This window comes from Nelumbo lutea, chromosome 2, assembly GCF_056320005.1.
Source record: "Nelumbo lutea isolate HS-2025 chromosome 2, American lotus-T2T, whole genome shotgun sequence".
Taxonomy (NCBI): Eukaryota; Viridiplantae; Streptophyta; class Magnoliopsida; order Proteales; family Nelumbonaceae; genus Nelumbo; species Nelumbo lutea.
Genome location: NC_142685.1, coordinates 65169405 through 65190219, shown reverse-complemented (window position 1 = coordinate 65190219; position 20815 = coordinate 65169405). Strand labels below are relative to the sequence as shown.

Here is a 20815-nt window from a genome sequence, read left to right as displayed (position 1 = left end):
CTGTGTTAATGCTTCAATCGTCCAATTTGAACGAATGACCCATTATAACTTAAAAAAAGAAAATTAAAATAAAAGTGGTAAAAACCGTTGAATAAATGAAACAGTTCAATTGCCTAAATCAATGGGTTAATGACCAAATCAACATTGTTTGGCCAAGGGTGAAACGGAATCAGCTGCATGGACGTTCTCGGACCAAACGGTCTGACCATCCGGTCAATGGCAGTCCACAAACATTAAAACAAAATGAAAAGATAAATTTAAATAAATATATGAAATTATAGGGGTGTTTTCGTACATAACCCTTAAGTAAGATTCCTTTAAGAAGATTTAAGTAATCTCTCCCCTTCCTTGATTAAATTCTCGTACCCTGAATTTCCGACTGCTCGAAGAAATCATAACAACTACTCTCCAAAGTTTTATTTTATCTTCGCACATTTCATTACTCTCAACCACGTGAAAAATATATTTTTTCTGATAAATGCCAAAAATCCAGCCTAAAGAAAGCAGGCAGTAGAGCACCACCACCTCCTCCTCCCCTCTCTCTCTCTCTCTCTCTCTCTCTCATGGCGGGTCAGAACTTCAATGATACAGACAACAGTCAGCAACCGGGATCGGAGGGTCGATCAGTCGGCGGGACCGAGTACAGCTGGTGCCGAGCAGTGCCGGGCGGAACCGGTATAACTGTGTTGTCTCTCCTCCTCTCCAAGCTCCCAGATATCTCAGCTCTCCAAAACGCCCTCCACAAGCTCCAGAATTCCCACCCCATCTTCCGTTCCAAACTCACCCACGACCCCACCACCAACACCTTCTCCTTCGCCATATCCCCCATTCCCTCCCTCCAAATCGAATCCTTCGACGTCCCCTTCACTTCTCATCTCCTTCAAAACAATCCCCTCGTCTCCCCGTTTCACTGTGTACTCGAACACGAATTGAAACGCAACCCTTGGTCTCCCAAACACGAGCCCCCGATTCACCCCGACACGGAGACCGTTTTCGCCAGCCTCTACGCGCTGCCCGACACGAAATGGGTTCTAGCGCTTCGGTTTCACACGGCCGTATGCGACCGCACGTCGGCGGAGTTTGTGCTCAGAGAGATGGTGCGGTTGGTGGGAGACAAGAAGGGGATTGAAACCGGGAAGAAAGGGGAGGTCGGTTTGGGAATCGAGGAACTCATCCCGAGTGGGAAGGCCAATAAGCCGTTTTGGGCGCGTGGAATTGATTTGCTGGGCTACTCGCTGAACTCGTTCAGATTCGCAAATCTGGAATTTCTGGATACTATCTCGCCCCGATCGTCGGAGGTGGTGCGGCTGCAGATGAACTCCGACGACACCACTAGACTCATCACTGTGAGTGAATTTCTACACCCACTCTCTCTCTCTCTCACCCTTCAAAGATTTCCTAATCGGATGCCCGATTTGCTTATCTTTGCCACGTGGAGAGATGATGTGGCTGATCTGAACCGTATCTGAAATTGAGAAATATTGTCTTCGGTCTACATCAATCCTGTGATTATTGGTCCGATCCGAACCGGTCTAGTATGAATCGATTGTTAATGGATCATGTCCAATCCAATCCGATTAATATTTTGAAATCTGGACCATTCTGGACTGGTTCAATTCAATATCTGAACCTTTCAAACTGTTAAAATTGGTATGAATTTTAGATAGGATCCAATTCAAACCTGATCCATTACACTCGTAATCTTATCATATGTCAATCGACTGAATATTGGTTCAATCCGGGCCAGTCCGATCCTAGCCTTAAGTTATAATCCAGTCACATTAACCTACGCTGCAAGAAAAAAAAGGTATCCGTTTAGATTCATATTCGAATTCTATCTGTTTATAATCGGATCAAATACGGATCACCCCTATCCTATTTGACCCAAATTTCTATTGAAATTTAATTATAAACATATCAAATTTGGATGTCCGGTTGGTTTCTTCCACAGTGGCATTGTGGCTTATTATATTTTAGTTAATTAATTTATTTATGGGAGGTCCTATAACGTCTCAAGTCTAAATCATCGAGATGTACATTGGGACCCGTTGGGTTGGTCGCCTGCCTATTCAGTTTATTACTATAAAAAAGAAATAAGGGTGTCTTTTTAGATTTTCTTTTTGAAATGGAATCTACCCATTTATAAAGAATGGATGCGCCCCACTCATCACCTTATTTTAAACTAGCTTTTAGGTAGATCCTAAACCCCCTCTCTAAAGAAAATAATAAAATTCAAATCAACAATCCATGGTGGAGAGTGGAGGAAGAAGATGTTTGTATTTCTTACTGTTTATTTATTATTTTAACTACGCAAAATTATATGTTGGTACTTTTCACTTTGGACATTGTTGATTAGGGCTAACTTTATTACTTTGGATTAGTGGGGAAAAGGTTTGGCAATATTCCTTGGGGGAAGAGAAAGCATGTTAACTGTTGGAGCTTCTGTTAAACTAATTAGAATTTGATTCATCATTATCTAGTTGGGGATCTGGGCCATTGTCTGAAATCTGCACTCTGAAACTAGTTACACTCCTAATTAGTGGTGCTGTAAATGGATTGGATTTTATCAGATTTGTTCAAGTCTGGTTCAGATCTTCATTTTATTATTTGGCTATAGCATCATTTCATTTCTATGTTGATTTTAAATTTAGCATTTCATTTTCAACATTAATAAGAATACTTTTTACATTTCATACTTATTTTTGTTTAGTATAATGAATATACAATATTAGAGATATGCCCAATTTTTTTTTTTTATTTGCATTATGTGTTTATTTATTTTTATTATTTAATTATGACATTATTTTTTAATCCATTTGACCCCATATGTTAGAATTGCTTACCCACCACCGGGAGGGAAGAAAATGGTTTTGTTTTTAAATTCATTTTTTAAAATATTTATTTTTATACTAGTAAAGTTAATGTTATGGATTTAATTAATATAATTTAATGATGAGAAAAGTACATCTTAAATATAGGATTTAATGAGAGAATATACCTTAGATATGAGATTTAATGAGTGAAAACAGGAAAATAGTTTTATTTTCAATTTGTTTTAAATTTTACATTTTATTTTCATCATTAATAAAATCATTTCTTATTTATCATACGTATTCTTGTTTAATATGCTAGATATATGATGTTAAAAATGTTTTCATTTTTTTATTTCTCTATATATTTTTTTATGTTTGATCTATTTTTGAATTTTATTATTTAATTGTGAAAACAAGGATTATCCCATTTGACCCAAAATGATTTAATTTCTTACCACCACCTAGATGAAAACATTTTTTTTCAAGGTATATTTTAAAAGTATAAGCTTTTGTATTATTGAAATTATTAATTTATTATATATGGATTAAATTAATAGAATTTAATAATGAGCAGAAATAAAAATACCCTAAATACATGACTGAATGAAGGTGAATGCAAGTTAATACCTTAAATGTTAGATTTAATGAGAGATAATTGAATGCATTGAATATCTTAAAATTACCTCTTTTGAATCCATTTAATATCAATAACCAGTTACCCTATTTGCCCTATTTTTTATCAATAAATTTAAATATGGAGGCATAAATTTTGTCCTAAAAAAATTACAGAAATATTATTGAGGCTATTTGTAGTTTTTAAAGTAGTATAGAAATAGATTTAGTTGAGTGCAAGTGCACTATACATGGGACGGGTTGTATTTGATATTCCTTCTCCTTTTTATCGGGGTGAGGCAGGCTGAGGTTGGTGTTGCATTGGGTCAGCAAAACAGTCCCATTGACATACCTAATCATTATAACCAAGGTTCAAAATATCGATACAGGGCAATATGCCAGTAGGGTGTATCGGCCTGTATCGGTACTGTTTACATATATATTTTAATTTTTTTCAAAACTGGTTTAGAGGGGCTGGTTTAAGGCCGGTTTACCCCTTGAACCACTCGCCAACCTGAAACACCCCCTGTAGGGGCATATCGGGAAGGCTCCGATACGATACGTGTCGGTCGATATAGGCTGATACGTGACGAAATTTTGATCCTTGATTATAATCACCATAAGGTTTATCCCAAGTCACAAAGGGTTGGGAGAGGGCTACCCCCTGGTTGTGTAGCCCTTTTACCTACAAGAAAGAAAGCCCATTTAATTTTTGATGGGCCAAATTGAACTTGTTGTTGAGATTTAATCATTAGATGTTGTCGTTAGATATGCCAAAGAGTTTCAACTATTATGTCTGAAACTAATTTCCCAACACCAGTTGGTTGTCCAGTTGGTATGTTCTAAGCTATATCGTAGCCGAGACGTGAGATGTATTCCTGCCTGTTGCCACCGGGGGTGGGGAGGGTTTAGGGGATGGGAGATGGACTACCCCGTTGTGTAGCCCCAAAAATAAAAAATCACTAGTTGCTCCATTTAGATAGCTTAAACGTAGCCCTATACCCTTTGAAAGTTTGAATATCCTTTTTTTTTTTTTTTTGTTGGGAGAAAGTTTGAATATCCTAGTACTTGGCATATATATTATGCATACATATGACTAGCTCCAGTTAAATGGCCTTTCTTTTGCCTGTTATTGCAATTAGAGAACCATCTCATTCAAAAATTTAGAATTGTATAAGGTACTATTAAAACATATTTTTGCTAATGCATTGGGATTAGCACTAGTAAGAATTGAAGGGATAGGATATCTATCACATGGACGCCCAAAGATTGTGGAATAAAGGGGGCGAATTTCAAAAATTTTTCTCTCCCTTCAACTGGGAATTGCATTCCCTATTTAGAAAATCATATTTTCAATGATCATTTTTGAACTATAAAATAAACCAGATCTGAACCAAAAGGAGTAGGAAGGGATTATACTTGATACGGAAAAACAGTATCTCCCAATGGAGGTGTTTACGCCCAAGGAAGGATCCAAAATCTGCTCCCACTGAAGATGGCGCAGTGCAGGATGGAGCAGAATCAGTAGTGTTCTTCCAAAAGAACTTGACCCTTCGCAAGAATCAACAGGATGGCTTGTGAATACAACTTCAATCAATCTTTTCTCCAAAAGATTGTTATCAAGATCAAATCTTGATTACTCTGTAGAGAGTAGGAGATCGAACTGCTGGAGGCGGCAAGAGAGTATTCACATGGTGCAGAATTCTCTCTTCTTGTGATTTCAGCTCTGAAGACAGGAATTGTGTATTGCATGTCTAAAGGCTGCCGCCCCCTCTTCCTTTTATAATCTTAAAGGGATCAACTTCTAATCCCATTAGAAGTTGGTGATCCAAATCACATTTGGATTAGAAGTCCCTTCAAGTGATAAGGGATAACCCTTATCTTATTTGCAGATCCGATCAACCATCTCCTAATCTAATTAGGAGGCTTCCAGATCTAAATCTTATTTAGATCTTGGACTCTTTAAGTGGATCGGGTCTGGGCCCAATCCTATCAGCTGATCCATCTCAGAACTTGCCCCTTTAAGTGACTAATCAAATTAGCCCAGTTTGAAATGGACTTGAGGCCCATTTAAGGTTATGTATTCACTTAGCCTTCCAAACTGCTGCCTAGTTGGGTTTCCTTCTATGGCATGAGACCCAAACATTGATCTACACATCAACCACATGGGTTCAGCCCAGCCTTTGTTACAAGGCCTGGCCGAATACACTGTTATGGACAGTGCACCCCCTGAAACCCATCTCATGGGCTCTATGGGCCCAACACTTACCCTAAGTGGTCCCTGGGCCAAGCCACCTTGTAACACCCAGGGACTGTGGATAGATGCAAGATTAGCCCATCAGGTATTATCTTCAATGGTCTTACACTTAACCTCTCAGCTCATAATGATCATACACTGCCCGACAAGAGAGGACCTCTCCCTCGGCTGCAAGGAACAGTGTTGCACTCTCTGTTTATATGGATCCCAGGAATTAAAACATTTTTGTAAATCATTTCGAAACCATAACGTATATACTTTCATATCTCATATAAAACATATTTTGCAAAACAAATCTCAATGGTTGAAATCGGCTGCCAGCAGTCTTAGTTTCCATCAGTGAGAGTGCATCACCGATCATTACCTTTGTCCGACAAAGGGGCTGATCCTGTCACTATGGTCACCCACTCAGATGAATTCTCAGACTGTCCCAACATTCTCAGGTTTTGACCCCCGCTAAGGATCTCACTGAATGGTACATCAAAGACAACCCAATCCGACACCTAGTGCAGTATCATAATCGAGTCTAGGGGTCAGGTGTAACTTTTCAGTTTTGCCCATCAATCTCCAAGGTCCAGGGCAATACTGAAAATCTGGTCCAGTTCATAGATTCAATTAATTCTACACTGTATGTGCTTAGGGTCTCACCTTGGCAGCTGAGACAGGCCACCCCAACCGACTTGGTGGCATCACAGTGTCTGCCTTGTCAAGATAGGTCTCCCCAGACCGACCCACTAGATGTGAACAGTCTAAACTAACACGAGTCTCATTAAGGGTCCAGTTTAATGGTACTACACAGAAACATACCAAAGGAACATGAATCAAATATGCACTTTTATTCATTTACAATAAACTCATAAAGTACATCATTCTGATTGAAACTAAGGGCATACATAACTGTCTAACAAGAATTTCCCCTGTTTCCTTAAGATGTTACAATAATTTTAATGTAGAAGGGGCATAAAACTTTGTTTTCATCACAAAAGGGTAGAAATGTAGCTGAAGGATCTCATAATGACAAATTTTCTACCCCTTTTACATCAAAACTAACTTAACCTCCAAAAAGATTGAATTGATGAAAAACTTCCATGGCATAAACACCAAGCATAAACATTCTTTGTCATCAGAATTTCCCTTTAGAGTATACATAAAATTTTCCTTAGTGGATGCTTTGTATCTAAATGTTGTCAATACTCATATTTTGTTGAACCAGACCTATTACAACATCATGCATCAACCAAAAAGGTATTGTTATGTTCACATGTAGAATATGGATATATTCAATCCTTTAGATGCTTTATCTATAAAAAATCTTTTAAATGCTTTCCATCTTTAGAAAATATGTGCTTTAGCCCAACTTAAAGAATCCTATGGGGCATGATCCATCCTAAAATATTTGTATTAGTTTAGGTCATCTTTGAGCCAGCTCTATTAAGTTTTGACATTAAGCTTGTATCTGTGTGTATCAGTGTATATATGCATTTACAAGTACATACGAATGGTAGATTTGTTTCATCCAAAAAAAAAAAAGGGAATGGTAAATTTGTATCAATAGATATCTATTTGGGTGACCTTCCCTTGAGCAACCCCAGTCTTGTATAAATAGTGACAACAAAGGATTGGGTTTGTAATGCAGGCGTGCAAGGAACGAGGGATCAAATTATCTGGAGCCTTAGCCGCTGCTGGATTGATTGCCGCACATTCATCTAAAGACCTCCTCAATCACCACCCGGAGAAGTACGCTGTTGTTACTCTCATTGACTGCCGAAGCCTTTTGGACCCAGTTCTCCATAGCTGTCATCTTGGTAAGCTCTTCTAAATGTATTGTTCAATTTGAAGATTAAAAGAAATACTGTTGGGATTTCAGTCAGGCATACTTGGTTAGATATAAAAAGATCAAGTCTTTAATACATTTTCATTTAAAAAATTTGGAACAAAAAAATATGACACATTTGATATCCAGTTGTGTATACATACAAGAATAATTAGTTTTTTTTTTTTTGTTAATAACATACATTATAAAATGAAATATTCCATATAGACTTCATATTTTTGAAACCTCTATTCTTCATGTTCTGTAAATATGTTTCTATAGTAAATTCACATTTTTTCCTTTTGCATTTAAAAAAAAAAAACATATGCCATTCCATACAATTCTATTAAAAAAATACAAAGATGCAGATATACATAAACTTTTCATATACATCCTTTATTGTTCCTTTCCCTTTGGTTGGTAATGAAAGTCCTACTTGTTTTATTTGTTTGCTTTTTTTCTTCTGCTTGTTAAATTTTCAGTTGCAAGAGCTGCCTTTAATCTGGGATGAGTAGAGTCACTAGTTAGTATCAGAAAGTTTGGATATATGGTGTATCAAAGTTGCTAACTATATTTGGCTCCATATCTGTTGGACAAGTCAGGGATAGAAGGCTTGTTTCCCAAATGTACCATAGCCTGTGGAATAGCAAAAAATTTGGCTGTCTACAATCGACAACCTGTGCTGTCCATAGGACTCTCCCTGTGGAATAATCGACAACCTGTGCTGTCCACGGGACTCTCCCTGTGGAATGTGGATAGCCAAAGTTTTCTCCTTAGAATATGACATAATTGTATGCTTGTCAGGATCCAAATCACCTGTAATCCGTAAAGAATTGGCTTTATAATCCTTTCTGCATTTTTGGGTGCATGAATGGTCAGTCAGCAGAAAACTGGCCCTTCAGATGGTGTGTTTAAATATTCATTCATGAAATGCTTATATTCTATACATAATGAACCGGCCAAACTTGTTTTACTCTGTTTCAGGATTTTATCACTCTGCCATCCTAAACACACACGACATAAAGGGAGGAGAAGATCTATGGGAATTGGCAAAGAGATGCTACGTGAGCTTGAATAATTCTATGGATTGCAACAAGCATTTCTCAGACATGGGTGACCTTAACTACCTCATGTGCAAGGCAATCGACAACCCAGGCTTTACCCCATCCTTATCGTTGAGAACTTGCTTCATCTCTGTTTTTGAGAACCCTTTGATCGATGATTTAAATGATTTGTGCCAAGAGGTTGGACTGGAAGATTACATGGGTTGCTCTTCAGTTCATAGTGTCGGTCCCTCCATTGCTATATTTGATACAATTCGCAATGGGCAGTTGGACTGTGCTTGTGTGTATCCATCACCTTTGCATTCCAGGGAACAGATGCAAAAGCTCATTGACAACATGAAAAGGATTCTAGTGAGCTAGCTAGAGGAACCAAATAGAGTGAAAAAGGAAGGGTCTCCACTGAGTTTGTAACAGTACTTATGGTGGTGTTTTGAGTTGAATAATGGGACTGAAATTGCAGAATACCCATTCAGAGCTTAAGTCATCTTGGTCACGATTCCAAACATACTTTAGGTCTGTTGTATGCTGGCTTAGAGAAATAACCGCCTCATAAGGAGAGTTGGAACAGTCAGTTTAGCTTGTGTTTGGGTTTCGGTGGGCTGGGCTTTTGTTTATCCATCTCTGCCCAGCCCAGTCAAACAAGGTTGGCCTTGTCATAATATTGCATTTTTGTACCATGAATAGAAATACAGATTATGCATGAAACTGAAATATAACTTTGCCATTGCTTTGTTCTATATGCTGACTTGTGGTGGAATTTTCTTCCTCTTGCTTTGTTTGTCTGATCTCAGACCTCAATCAACCCATTCTTCAATCCAGTCCTTGCTTTCTCTTGAATAAGGGCATAGCATTAACTTCAATTCAACTTGGCCACTGACGAAGGTGGTGTGGGCAGGGTCAACTTACTGCATATTTCCATGCCATGGTTGAAGCTTTTTTTGGAGATCCATAGACGGAAACTATGTATTAGGTATTTGGGAGGGATGGACACCACTCAGCACCTAAGGTGGGGTTCAATGCCTAACAAAAGAAGGCCAAAAGCAGGCAAATGAAAGAGATACATAGCTGAGGGAAGCACAGAAAGGATGCATGAATGGAGATTCTTCCTGTTTGAGGTTCGGGAATAGCCCAGTCATAGCTGTATTTCAGTATTTCTTGCCCATTATGGACTGGGCTGGGTCTATACTACCTCCACCTCCTTGTACTCCTGCTTGGCCCACCCATTGCGACCTGTTACTCATAAATCATAATATTTTCAGGTTGGTTGGGTTATTGGGCTGCAGAGAAAATGGTCTTACTTACATGAATCATGATACTTGCATCTACTGGTTTAAGTTGAGGCCCACATAAATCTTTCTTCATATAGCAAGTTCAAGGGAAGCACCGGACATGTTCTATTGACTATGGATTTCTATAGCCCTGCTAAAGTATGTAATCTCAATTTATATTATAAGGGCACCAATGCATCATCATTATTTAAGCCATATCCCAACTATACGGGGTTGGCGACATGAATCCTGTTTCGCCATTCCATTCTGCTTAATGCCACATCGGCATATCCATCGTTGAAGGCACTAACATGATGTATTGAATTTATTGCAAACTCCGATGTGTTCGCATTTCACTGGAGGTCGCTGAATTGTTTTGCGACCACGGTCGCAGGTAATGCGATCTCCAAACAGAATGTGAAAACTGCATTGTATGATAGTTGGAGGGAGGAGGCAACACATCTGGCTTTCTTCTCCAAGTCAATCCCATTCTCCATTTTTCCACATCATTTCTTCTCACAACAGCTCCATTGGTCTAATTAAGAAGCATGTCCTCATTTGCAGCCACTGAAGAAGAAATTGTATATATCTGTTAGTTAGACTTGAGGCTTGAAATTGATAGGTGTACAGTGTTCTAAGGCATAGAAATTCCCACATTGGGCCAAACAAGAATTCTGTGTTGCTTCAATCAATGCCATAGTCTATGCATGGCCATGAATTCATTCCTCCAGGTTTCAGGGCACATTCCTTCAAAGCATGAAGCCATGGGTGAGTGAGGCGATAACTGCAAGTCATTATTCTTTCATGAAAAAGAATCAGCACAGTGGTCAATCTTGAATCTTGATAGAATGATAGGTCATGGTCATCTAATACTCCACCAATATTCGAATGGATGGGTGGTCTGACTTGAGAAGAGAGTTGACCCCAAATAAATTTTACGAATAAAATGCGATTTCTAAGACTGGTTTAGGGGGTGCCCACCAATTGTATTTGTATATCTGTTTGAGGCAATTCAACAGCCGGACAATGATTTTAACCTGCGGTTGAACTGGCCAGTTGGACCAATTGACCCATTGTTAGGCCAGATTCCAAGGTCTTTGGTGACCTGTCCGGTTGAACTGCTGAACCATTTGATCTGAACGGTGGGTTCTTTTATTTGTAGATGTAATAATTTCAACCATTTGATCTGAACCATTAATGTGATAATTCACATTAATTTGATTTAATTTAAAGTAACTTAACTTAGGATAATTTAAGTTTTAAGTCCATTTTAGATAACTAAACTAATGAGCTAAGCTAATTAGGTAAGGATTAAATTTATTTACAGTAATTATGTTACTTAACTTGGATGGTAAGAATTTAATTAAGTGATTAGGGGTAAGTTGAAAAATTAGGTTAGGTAATAGTTATCTAATTGTAAAACAGGTATTTGAATGGATATAATTAGATTATTACTTAATTTAGTGAACTTCGCTTAGTGATTAGATTATTACTTAGTTTACTACAGCTTTTCTTTGAAAATGACTTGCCAACTTGGAAATAAAAAAGAAAATTCAGAAAAAAAATAGAATGCTTATATTTGGGAGTGAAATAATCACCCTTTTGATCATTTTTCTTGAAAAAATACGATGCCACTTGTCTGAAATATAAGACTTGGGGTATGGGGGCCTTTGTTTTATCTCTCTATCTATCTATATACCCAATCCTTGGAAATAATCAGCTGGCATTGGGAATATCTCTATACATGTATTAATTTAATTTTTCATTCATGGGAGATATTACCAATACACGGCCTTGATCATCAGAAGAATTTTCAATTTTCACCTTGCTTGCCAAACCAAAGAAAATAAACTTATAACCCCATAATTCTAAAGTTTAGGATGCTTTTTTTGATAGCAAGAGAAAAGGAGTTTAAGCTTTCTCTTCATGTTTGTTTTGTTTGTTCTTCTTTCACTGTGGTGGAAATGATATCTTACAATGCATAAACCAAATTCCAACTAAAGACAGCTATAGACTTAACTATGGCTGAACTTTAATTCCCTCGGGTCAGTGTCAAGGGGAAGAAAGATTTCCAATTCATGGTGGGGGATGCTGTTTATAGGGGAGCTGAAAATAAATATATTTGGGGATTTAATTTTTGATTAATTATGAGGTGGAGTAGACTGTAAAAAGGTCATTTTTTAAGGATAAATTTCTTAAAATGCCTTTAGCTAATTGACTAAATATACCCTTACTGTTTGATTATTGTTTAACGCTATTTCTATTGTTTCTGGCAATTGATTAAGGGCCCGTTTGGTGCATCTTTTTGGGAAGATCTTTTGTTAGCTCTGACATGCAAAAGACGCATTGATCTTTTGCATGAAGATCTGAGCAGTCCGAATCACGTTAGGAAGACACATCTTTTCGTGCGAGATTAAAATGCGAAAGATGTGAGAAGCTTCATTTGGAGCCTCCTGAAATCAGCTCCGTGTCTTTTCGGTGTTCCATCTTTTGATAGCTAGATCTTCCGTGCACCAAACGGAAATAGACCGAAAAGCGGTCTTCTCGGCTTGTAAACAGCCGAAAGACCTCACGGAAAGACATGCCAAACGGGTCCTAACTCTACCCTTATCGTTAGCATTCGTTAATATTCTGTCAGAACTCGTACACACGTGACACTATTTTTTATGTGTTATTTATTTATTTATAAATTTGTTATATTATTTATTTATTTTTTATAAAAAACATGTATATATGATAAAAATAATTATAAAATACTTGTATTTTTTGTTTTTGCTTTATTTACATTAGTATATTTTATTTTTCTTTTAATAATTTATTAATTGAAAAAAAAAAACAAGTTGAATGGGATCAGATCTGAAGATTCGATTTATTCAAATCCTATCTAATCAGTTTGGATCTTTGGACCGGATTGGAATTGACACAAATAATGTTGGATCGGATTCGAATCCAATCTCATCCGTTTACATCCCTAATTAAAATATGTTCCAGGGGAGCTATACATAGAGACTTTCTCGTTTTGTTTGAAAATGTAGCTTTAGAATTTTGTTTTCACGTGGTTTTGATTTCTTCTCCATTTTCGTGATTTGTACAATTCCGTGCTAATCTTGTTTGCATTAATTGTTCCTAATTTCAGTCTTCTTCAAAGAAACTTGATCTGGGTTAACTATCAGGTTGAATTTTTCAACCTCTCATGAAGAATGGAGAATTTCTTCCGGGTTGAAGCTCGGTTGGTTTTTAAAATATTGTTGAAAAAGTATCGGTGAAGAAACCCTACACCTTTTCTCTATATATTCACTTGCAATATTTTCTTAAAGACCCATCACACAATGTTGGGTGAAGCTCAAAGTATACAACAGAACCCAATCAGATCAGTTTTGCAGCCAAACAATGAGAAAATCTGCTTTGGTTGGTGATAAGCATTGCCACACTAGGAGTATCTAACTATCAAAAGGATGGACATTTCAACAGGAAAATTAATTAAAGGGCAAATTTTTTATTAAACTATCTTTGTAGTTTAGCTAATTAAATTAATTCTATTCTTACCGTTTATATATTATCTTATAGTAGATGAAATGTCAAATTTACCCTTCATTATTCTTCAAAATTTCAAAACAAAACCCAATCGAACTAATGAAAATTTTGTCAACTCCTCTTCCCTTCCCTCTTCCTTTCTCGCTGTAGGGCCTATGTTAATACCTCTTTCCCTAATAATGTGAGTGCAATGTCTTCCATCTCTGAAACACACCCTCCTTTGTTGCCATTGATTATTGGCACAGAAGTCGGCGATGATCCCTTGCTGTCACCTTGTTTTAAGACCAACAAAACCATTAATCTTTCCTAGAATTTATACGTGGAACCTCCATAATCTTATGTGGATGTCATCTTCAGTTTTATTCGAGAATATGGTGTTCCGGCTAGCTTTCAACTTTTTTACTACACTTCAAAACTTCTCCCTAGGATAATCTGCATAGGAGACTTGAGTTCAGGTGTATCGTTGGGGCATCGTTGCACAACATCCTGATTTGCAGCAGCTATGACACAAGTCCGGCAAACCAGGCGGCATAGCATCTCCTAGCTCTGCACAAATACCGAGCATAAACTTGGTTTGGACTCATGCCTGCAGTGCCATTATAGAAGCTGGTGATCAAACCGGGAAGAATGGAGAGGAGGAGATTGAGATGGTACTGGAACGCACTATTCTGTGTGTAATTACCCAGAGAAGCAAAATTGATGGATGGATATACGAATAGCAGCATGGCTGATCTTTATTAGCAACTTCAAAATCGATTCAAAACAGTGGGCTCGGACATGAAGGGGCAGTGGAGAGTGAAAGGAGAGAGGAAGTAAAAGTGGATACAAACAAATCAATTGGACACAGATCAAAATGGAATAGCTATTGGAAGTTGGATTTCTCTCAAGGATTTATTAAGGACATCCCACCGGTTGTGACTTGTGAGGTCAAAACTGTGAAGGAACAAAGTGTTGCCATACAGATACAGATATAGGGGCTTTCTTCTCAACTCTCAAGCTACGGAAACGCCTATCTTGATAGAGATTAGCGAGGTTTTCGAGGAGGCCAAATGCAAGTTTGTTTTCTATTTTGATTTTCCAGATTCCGACCGCCAAAAAGAAGAAACTACCTTTCATGGTGAAGCAATGAAATATCTAAGATTTTATGGAGAAAAATTTTAATGGACCTCTCTGAAAATTCTGAACAACTTTTCCTGCAAAATAATAGAAAAAAGAAAATGTAAACTCCTGTTTAACAAAGAAAAATGAAGTTGGTGGACCGTTCTGGGTAATGTGGATACCGGCGATGATATATCTGTTACTTGAAAAAACGTTACTATGAGAGATTTTGTTTTATAAAAATCGGCAAACTGCTTATCCCTCTATGCAACTGTGCCTACCAGTGAGGTACAAAGGGGAATCAAAAGGAGAAGGGGTTCTTGTAACCTCCGCTCTGTTGTTTTTCTCAAGGTTGAAGATGATAAACAGTTCATAAGAAGGGTATTTTAGGAAATTTAAAAAAATCTGTTACGTGATGTTACATGTGAACCGAGTGCGGAGGAAAATTAATGGGAAGGGAGGTTTTAGACAGTTCTTAAAAACAGCAGGCATACCTTAAGACAATACGTAAACAATAAGGATAGAGTTAGTCAATTAATTAAATCATAAGGGTAGTTTTAGAAAATTTCCCTTAATTAAATGCAGCACATTGTTATAGAATAGAAGTCTTCTTGTGTTAATTGGAAATAGAGGCCATGTTTGGTTCACTATAAGCCTCATTCTTTTATTTCTTACTCATTCTGGCAAGAATGAATAATATTAGTGTTTGGTTACAAAATTTTTGCCATGGGCCATATTTTTTTTTAAAATGAAAAATCAGCCCCATATTATAAAAATTGGGTAGCTTGCAGCATGAAAAACAATCATGCCCCATCTTGCTCATTTTCATTATTTGATTTTATGAAAGCACTTTAGTAAAAACACTTTTATAAAAGTACTTTTACTAAAGCACTTTTATGAAAGTACTTTTATAAAAGCACTTTATGACATTACTTTTATGAAAACACTTTTTACAAAAACACTTATGAAAGTACTTTTATAAAAACACTTTTACAAAACATCTATTCCAACTGGTAAACATTGACTGTAGGCCATCCATCGGTAAACATCTGTGCCAACAGTGGAGACCTAGGCTAGCGGTTTATGAATAACACCACAATTTTTTTTTTTTTTTTGAAGAATGAAAATGAGCAACATAGGACACTTGTCAGTCTGAAAAGAAATCATTTTTAGGAAACAAATGTTTGGTTCATAGCAATATTTTCTCATTCTCCCTATTTTTACCCATTCTTGTCCATTTTAGAATTTCATCTTGGATAAGAATGAGAAAGAATAAGAATTTAAACCAAATATGGTCATAGCTTCATTCTACTGCCTCTACATGAATTTATATATATGTAGTAGTTTAGCTTTAATGTTAGAACTTAGAACATGAAAATATATATATATATATATATATATATATATCATTTTTGTTTTCACTTCTATTGTGTTTGTCTAAATTTCATGCATTTTTCAAAAGGAAGTTTCTTTTGATGTAGCTCCATGAAAACATTTTTGCTTAAAAAAAAATAATGTGTCTAATATTTCATTGAAGTCTTCAGATCAAGATAAGTGGTATCTCTTAACAAAGGTGGATGGCAGTAAACATTACATATTCAAAGATAAAAATTTTAAGATAAATGTTTTTAAGGGATTGATTTGGGCACATCCCTAATTAGGGTCTTTTAAAGAATGTAACTTTTTTTGGTCGGGGGTATTACTCTAAAAGTTAAGAGTGCAAATGGATCATTTAAATTAACACTTGCATATTCAAAGATAAATTTTATTTATTTATTTATTTATTTATTATTATTATTATTATTATTATTATTATTATTATTATTATTATTATTATTATTATTATTATTATTTTTTTTTTTTTTTGGGGGGGGGATTGATTTGGGCACATCCCAAGCTAGTTCTTTTTTTATATCTTTTGAAAAGTATAACTTTCTTAGTTGGGCTATTCCTCTCAAAATTAAGCTGCAAATGGATCGAATTTAATCAGGTAAAAATCTGATTCAGTTAAGTTGGATTAAGATATCCATTTGGTCATTAATGAGTCAAATTAGATTTTGAAACATGACCAGTTTGTTAATCGGGTTGAATCAGATTTACTTTTAAAAATCAGATCAAATTTGGATATGTTATTAATCTCAATTAAATGGAATTTAAAATTCTAGGTAAATAAATATACTCTTTTCTATTTATGGTATTACCATTTTCATATTTAATTTTATAAGTTTATGCCAAGTTTATTAAAATTTAATATTCTAATCTAATCAGATATCCAATATGTAAATGAATCAACTTCGGATCTATGCTTTATTGAATAGAATTCAGATCTCTCTAATTATGGAACCGGATTAAGATATACGTGTAGCCAAACTCAATTTGATCCATTCTCAGCCCTACTAAAATTGGGATGTGCCCAAATCAATACCCCTTCTTTCTTGATTCTCATACTTTTACTGTCTTGTCCAACATTAACGTTATTTGCCAACAGTGATCGAGAGATAGCTAAGTAGAGAGAAGAAAATTTGAGCTCCTAACCCTTTGTAAACTTACAATGCTTCAATTCTAAGTGTGGCTGTTACTTCTTTGTAGAGATTGGATTCAGTGCTCACACTTTTTTCACAGTCATGCATTGGGAATATCTCTCTAATTATATGTTTTTTTTTTTTTTATAAGCAGATATTTCCAATATATGAAAGGCTGCAAGACACTGTTGGAACGGTGTGAGCATGATCTTGTGAGTACGAAATCTAATTTCTTATTTGTATGGCTTATAATAAACATTTCTTGCTTTAATATTAGGAATTTACAGTCCCAACTTGACTTGAAACAGTGGATTTGCTCTTTGAATTGAGCACACAAGCGACCATCCTGGATTACTTTGGAATGCTAATTGGATCATAGTTTTTTTGGTTAAGTGGCAATTAACTCTTTTGACCACGAGAATCATCAATAGGGTGCTCACGGTTTGGTTGGGGCTTTTTCTTGTACCGATTTGGTATAATTGGTTTTTGGAAAATTGGTAACTGAAATCGAACTGAAATCAATCGGTTAATCGATTCACCGGCTCAGTTCATCAGTTTTTTAATTTTCATAATATATATAATAAAAATATATAATAAAAAATTATAAATATATATTTATATATAATGCATATTTATTAATTTATAATATATAAAAAATATAAACATACATATAATAATGCATATCGATTCAGTTAATCGCCGATTTCCTATATTGGTTAATCAAAACCAAACCGATCAATTCGGTTTTTAGTTCGATTTTGGTCGATTCGGTTTTTGAGTTTTTTTTTTCTCACCCCTAACCATCAATTAACCGGGTCTTAGAGTAGTGGTTAAGGTCACGGCTTCAACAGTCCATACCAGTCCGAGTCTGACAATATTATTATTGACCAACTCAATGACTATTTTCAAAGTTGAAAATATCGATACAATGTGTCTCATATCAAATCTAAATCTAAGGTACTCAAAATGCTAAATTTTAACATAACATGACAATTCTACTGACAAGAGATCAGAAGAAGAAAAACAGAAAAATTAAGGAGTTTGGATTGAATGGAACTAGCATCGATCGATACTTTGAACTTGGGCATTTCCAAGAAAACTAAGCCCTACACAGTGTGTAAATGTTCGCTTAGCTTCTTCTGAGCCCCACATAGTGTGGCAGTTTCCACAGTTTAGCTCCTCCATGAAAGAGTAGTCTCCTTCAAGGTGGATAAGTATTTTGTAGGATGGATGTTGTTTCCCTCCATGATCGTTAATGCAGATAATAAATTCATAGCCCTTTTTTCCCGACAAATGCTACGGCAAAGTCACTGCACCAAATGTTTCCTCTAAATCGCGAGGCTTCAACTAGGTTTCCTGAAAATGATCTCTGGAAATGCATCTTCTCTCTCTGAAAATAAAACATGATCTCTATTGGCAAATGTGCCCTGAAATTAATTCTACATCAGATTAAGAGGAAAACTTGATCATCGATTCTTGCTTATCGGACAGGTGTTAAAAAATTTTCTGACTACTTGATCGATGTGCTGTGTTCACGGAATGTACCGATCTGATACGGACTCATTTATGAGAATATTTATTAAGTACTGATTCCGGCCGTGTGTATTTCTTGAGGGAGTTAATATTCCATACTTGCACTTGTCATGGAGAGATGTTTCCAATGCATGGTTGAAATGTGCTATAGGGCGCGTTTGAGACATGGATCTAATGCGAATTTCTTATAGAGTGTGCCTACCTGATCTGAACTCTCACAGTTAAGCTTTCTTCTGATGTGTCATCACATCATTGGTTGGTATATATATGTATGAGGAAACTCAACTCCTTTAAGGGTAAGGTGCACATCAAGGGTCTTCCCCCAACTGTCAAACTCATGTGTGAGGAATTTGAAGTATGTCCCATATTCTAATTCCTAATAATAAATCTTGTTAGATATCAACTTGCAAACAAAGCTGTCTGCTGAAGTCCATAGCCTCTCATAAGATTCTCAGTACAATTCATGTCCTCCGTTGCAGACTTGCAGCCAAAATTAAATCATGCACCCTCTCTTTCACAAGGGAAAGGGCGATAAGAACAAAGCTTTTGTCATTGCAAAGGATCTTGTCCATCGAGGAAGTCCTTATCCAATGCCACCGGCAGGCGGCAGCTTCTTGTGGGTAGCTGTTATATGAATTTTTGGATCTCCCTCTTTCCATATGGCAAATTTTAAGCCAATAGACCTTTGCCATATGTCAGTTAATTAAGTCATTCTTTTCATCTTCATCATGTTTCAATTAAAATCGTCATTATCATTTAAGCCTTATCTCACTATATAGGGTCTGTTAATAAATCCTAATGCCATATCCATTGTTAACTTTTATATCATTCCTTACTACTGTAAAGAACCGGTGATTTTTCTTTTGTTCATAAAGAAGTTGTGGTCCGGGTATATTGAAAATCAAAATACGTCGATTTGAAATTACATGCTTAGCTTTGAGCTGCAGTTGTGATTTCCTAATTCAGAAAAGAATTCAGAGGATCTTAAAGAAAACCTTTTGGCTCAGTTTGGAAGGAGCAAATACATACAAAATAATATAAATTATAAGGTTTTGCACTCTCTCTCTCTCTCTCTTAGGGTTTTTTATGGCTGCAGATATCCTTCATAGATATAACCATAGATGGTGCTGTTGAAAACAAAGTTCTTTACGAGCACCCAATTGAAGAAATCTATATAGAAAAAGCAAAAAAGGATGAAGAACTTGTTGAAGATTTCACCCGCAATCTTGAATTGAAGATGTTCATCTATGAAATTTCTTGGTCATGTATAGGTTACAAGTGACTGGATTGGATGAAAAACTCATCCCTATCAGAGATTATAACCATAATTAGTTTACTTACAAATTAAAAGATCAAAATTGCTTCCTGTCAAGCAACTAGATGAACTCCTCAACCAAGTTCCAAAGATCAAAATTGCTTCCTGTCAAGAAACTAGATGAACTCCTCAACCAAGTTCCCAAGATCAAACTGCCCATGACAACACTCCACCACATTAATCACCTCTTGGAAGGTAGAGACAGTACATGGAACCACCAACCCGCTCTTCTGCTCAAACCCAAACTCATCATAGGCCTTCTCCAGCAACATCTTGAAGAGAGGATGTGAGAGGAAACCAGTAGGCACAACGAACCTCTGTCGATCCTCTCCAACATAAATCGCCAAGAACCCAACTGGAGTTGTAGATTTAGGGATAGACTCCTCAGAATCACTAAGCAAACACTCATACTGTGGTGGTTGGCGACCGCAGCGGATCGCCTTCACCTTCTTTGCCAACTTCTTAACTGATTCCATCCTCTTTGCGAGCATCTTTTCACAACCTTAGAACTGTGTAAGAAGGAAGAGGTAGTCTAGAGAGGAGCAGCAGCCTTAAACAGCTATTGATGCGTGAGAATTGAGAAATGATTGAGGTGAGAGGGGAATTTGTATTGAGGGGAATGTTCCAAATGGGTCCTCTTTGACTTCATAAATTAATGTGCATCTGTGGTTGTGATGGTTGTTTTTATGAGAACAAATTAAAAAAAAAAAAAAAAAAAAAATATATATATATATATATATATATATATATATATATATATAATGGTTTACTTTGTTTTACCAACAATATAACTATAACTATATATATATATATATATATATATATATATATATCTTTATAGCCTACACCAAAATCAAAGCAAATATCAGTACTTTTGTAAAGTGTTGTTCTTTTCCTTTTCAAATTTGCAACTTTTAGCAATGCTTTCAACTAGTTGTTGACTTGGACAATTGAACTGCCTCAGCTATAATTATAGGCTGGATTTG

General features: G+C 36.2%; 2 protein-coding genes across 2 annotated transcripts; one reads left to right on the top strand and one right to left on the bottom strand.

Annotated features, from left to right (window-relative positions):
- Positions 1 to 348: 348 nt before the first annotated feature.
- Positions 349 to 9296, top strand: LOC148871247 (uncharacterized). The gene is made up of 3 exons (XM_088973484.1): positions 349 to 1346; positions 7319 to 7487; positions 8480 to 9296. The coding sequence occupies exons 1-3, from the start codon at positions 564 to 566 to the stop codon at positions 8917 to 8919; spliced, it is 1392 nt and encodes a 463-aa protein (XP_088829610.1). The 5' UTR covers positions 349 to 563; the 3' UTR covers positions 8920 to 9296.
- Positions 9297 to 19691: 10395 nt separating this feature from the next.
- Positions 19692 to 20408, bottom strand: LOC148871246 (auxin-induced protein X15-like). Its single transcript, XM_088973585.1, has one exon. The coding sequence runs from the start codon at positions 20318 to 20320 to the stop codon at positions 19946 to 19948; it is 375 nt and encodes a 124-aa protein (XP_088829711.1). The 5' UTR covers positions 20321 to 20408; the 3' UTR covers positions 19692 to 19945.
- Positions 20409 to 20815: the final 407 nt, after the last annotated feature.

What these genes read in the sequence shown, in the direction of transcription:
- LOC148871247 (XM_088973484.1), top strand. Translation starts at nt 564, where the DNA reads ATGGCGGGTCAGAACTTCAATGATACAGACAACAGTCAGCAACCGGGA. An exon ending in ACACCACTAGACTCATCACT is followed by an intron (nt 1,347 to 7,318) that starts GTGAGTGAATTT and finishes TTTGTAATGCAG; the next exon opens with GCGTGCAAGGAACGAGGGAT. An exon ending in TCTCCATAGCTGTCATCTTG is followed by an intron (nt 7,488 to 8,479) that starts GTAAGCTCTTCT and finishes ACTCTGTTTCAG; the next exon opens with GATTTTATCACTCTGCCATC.
- LOC148871246 (XM_088973585.1), bottom strand. Translation starts at nt 20,320, where the DNA reads ATGCTCGCAAAGAGGATGGAATCAGTTAAGAAGTTGGCAAAGAAGGTG.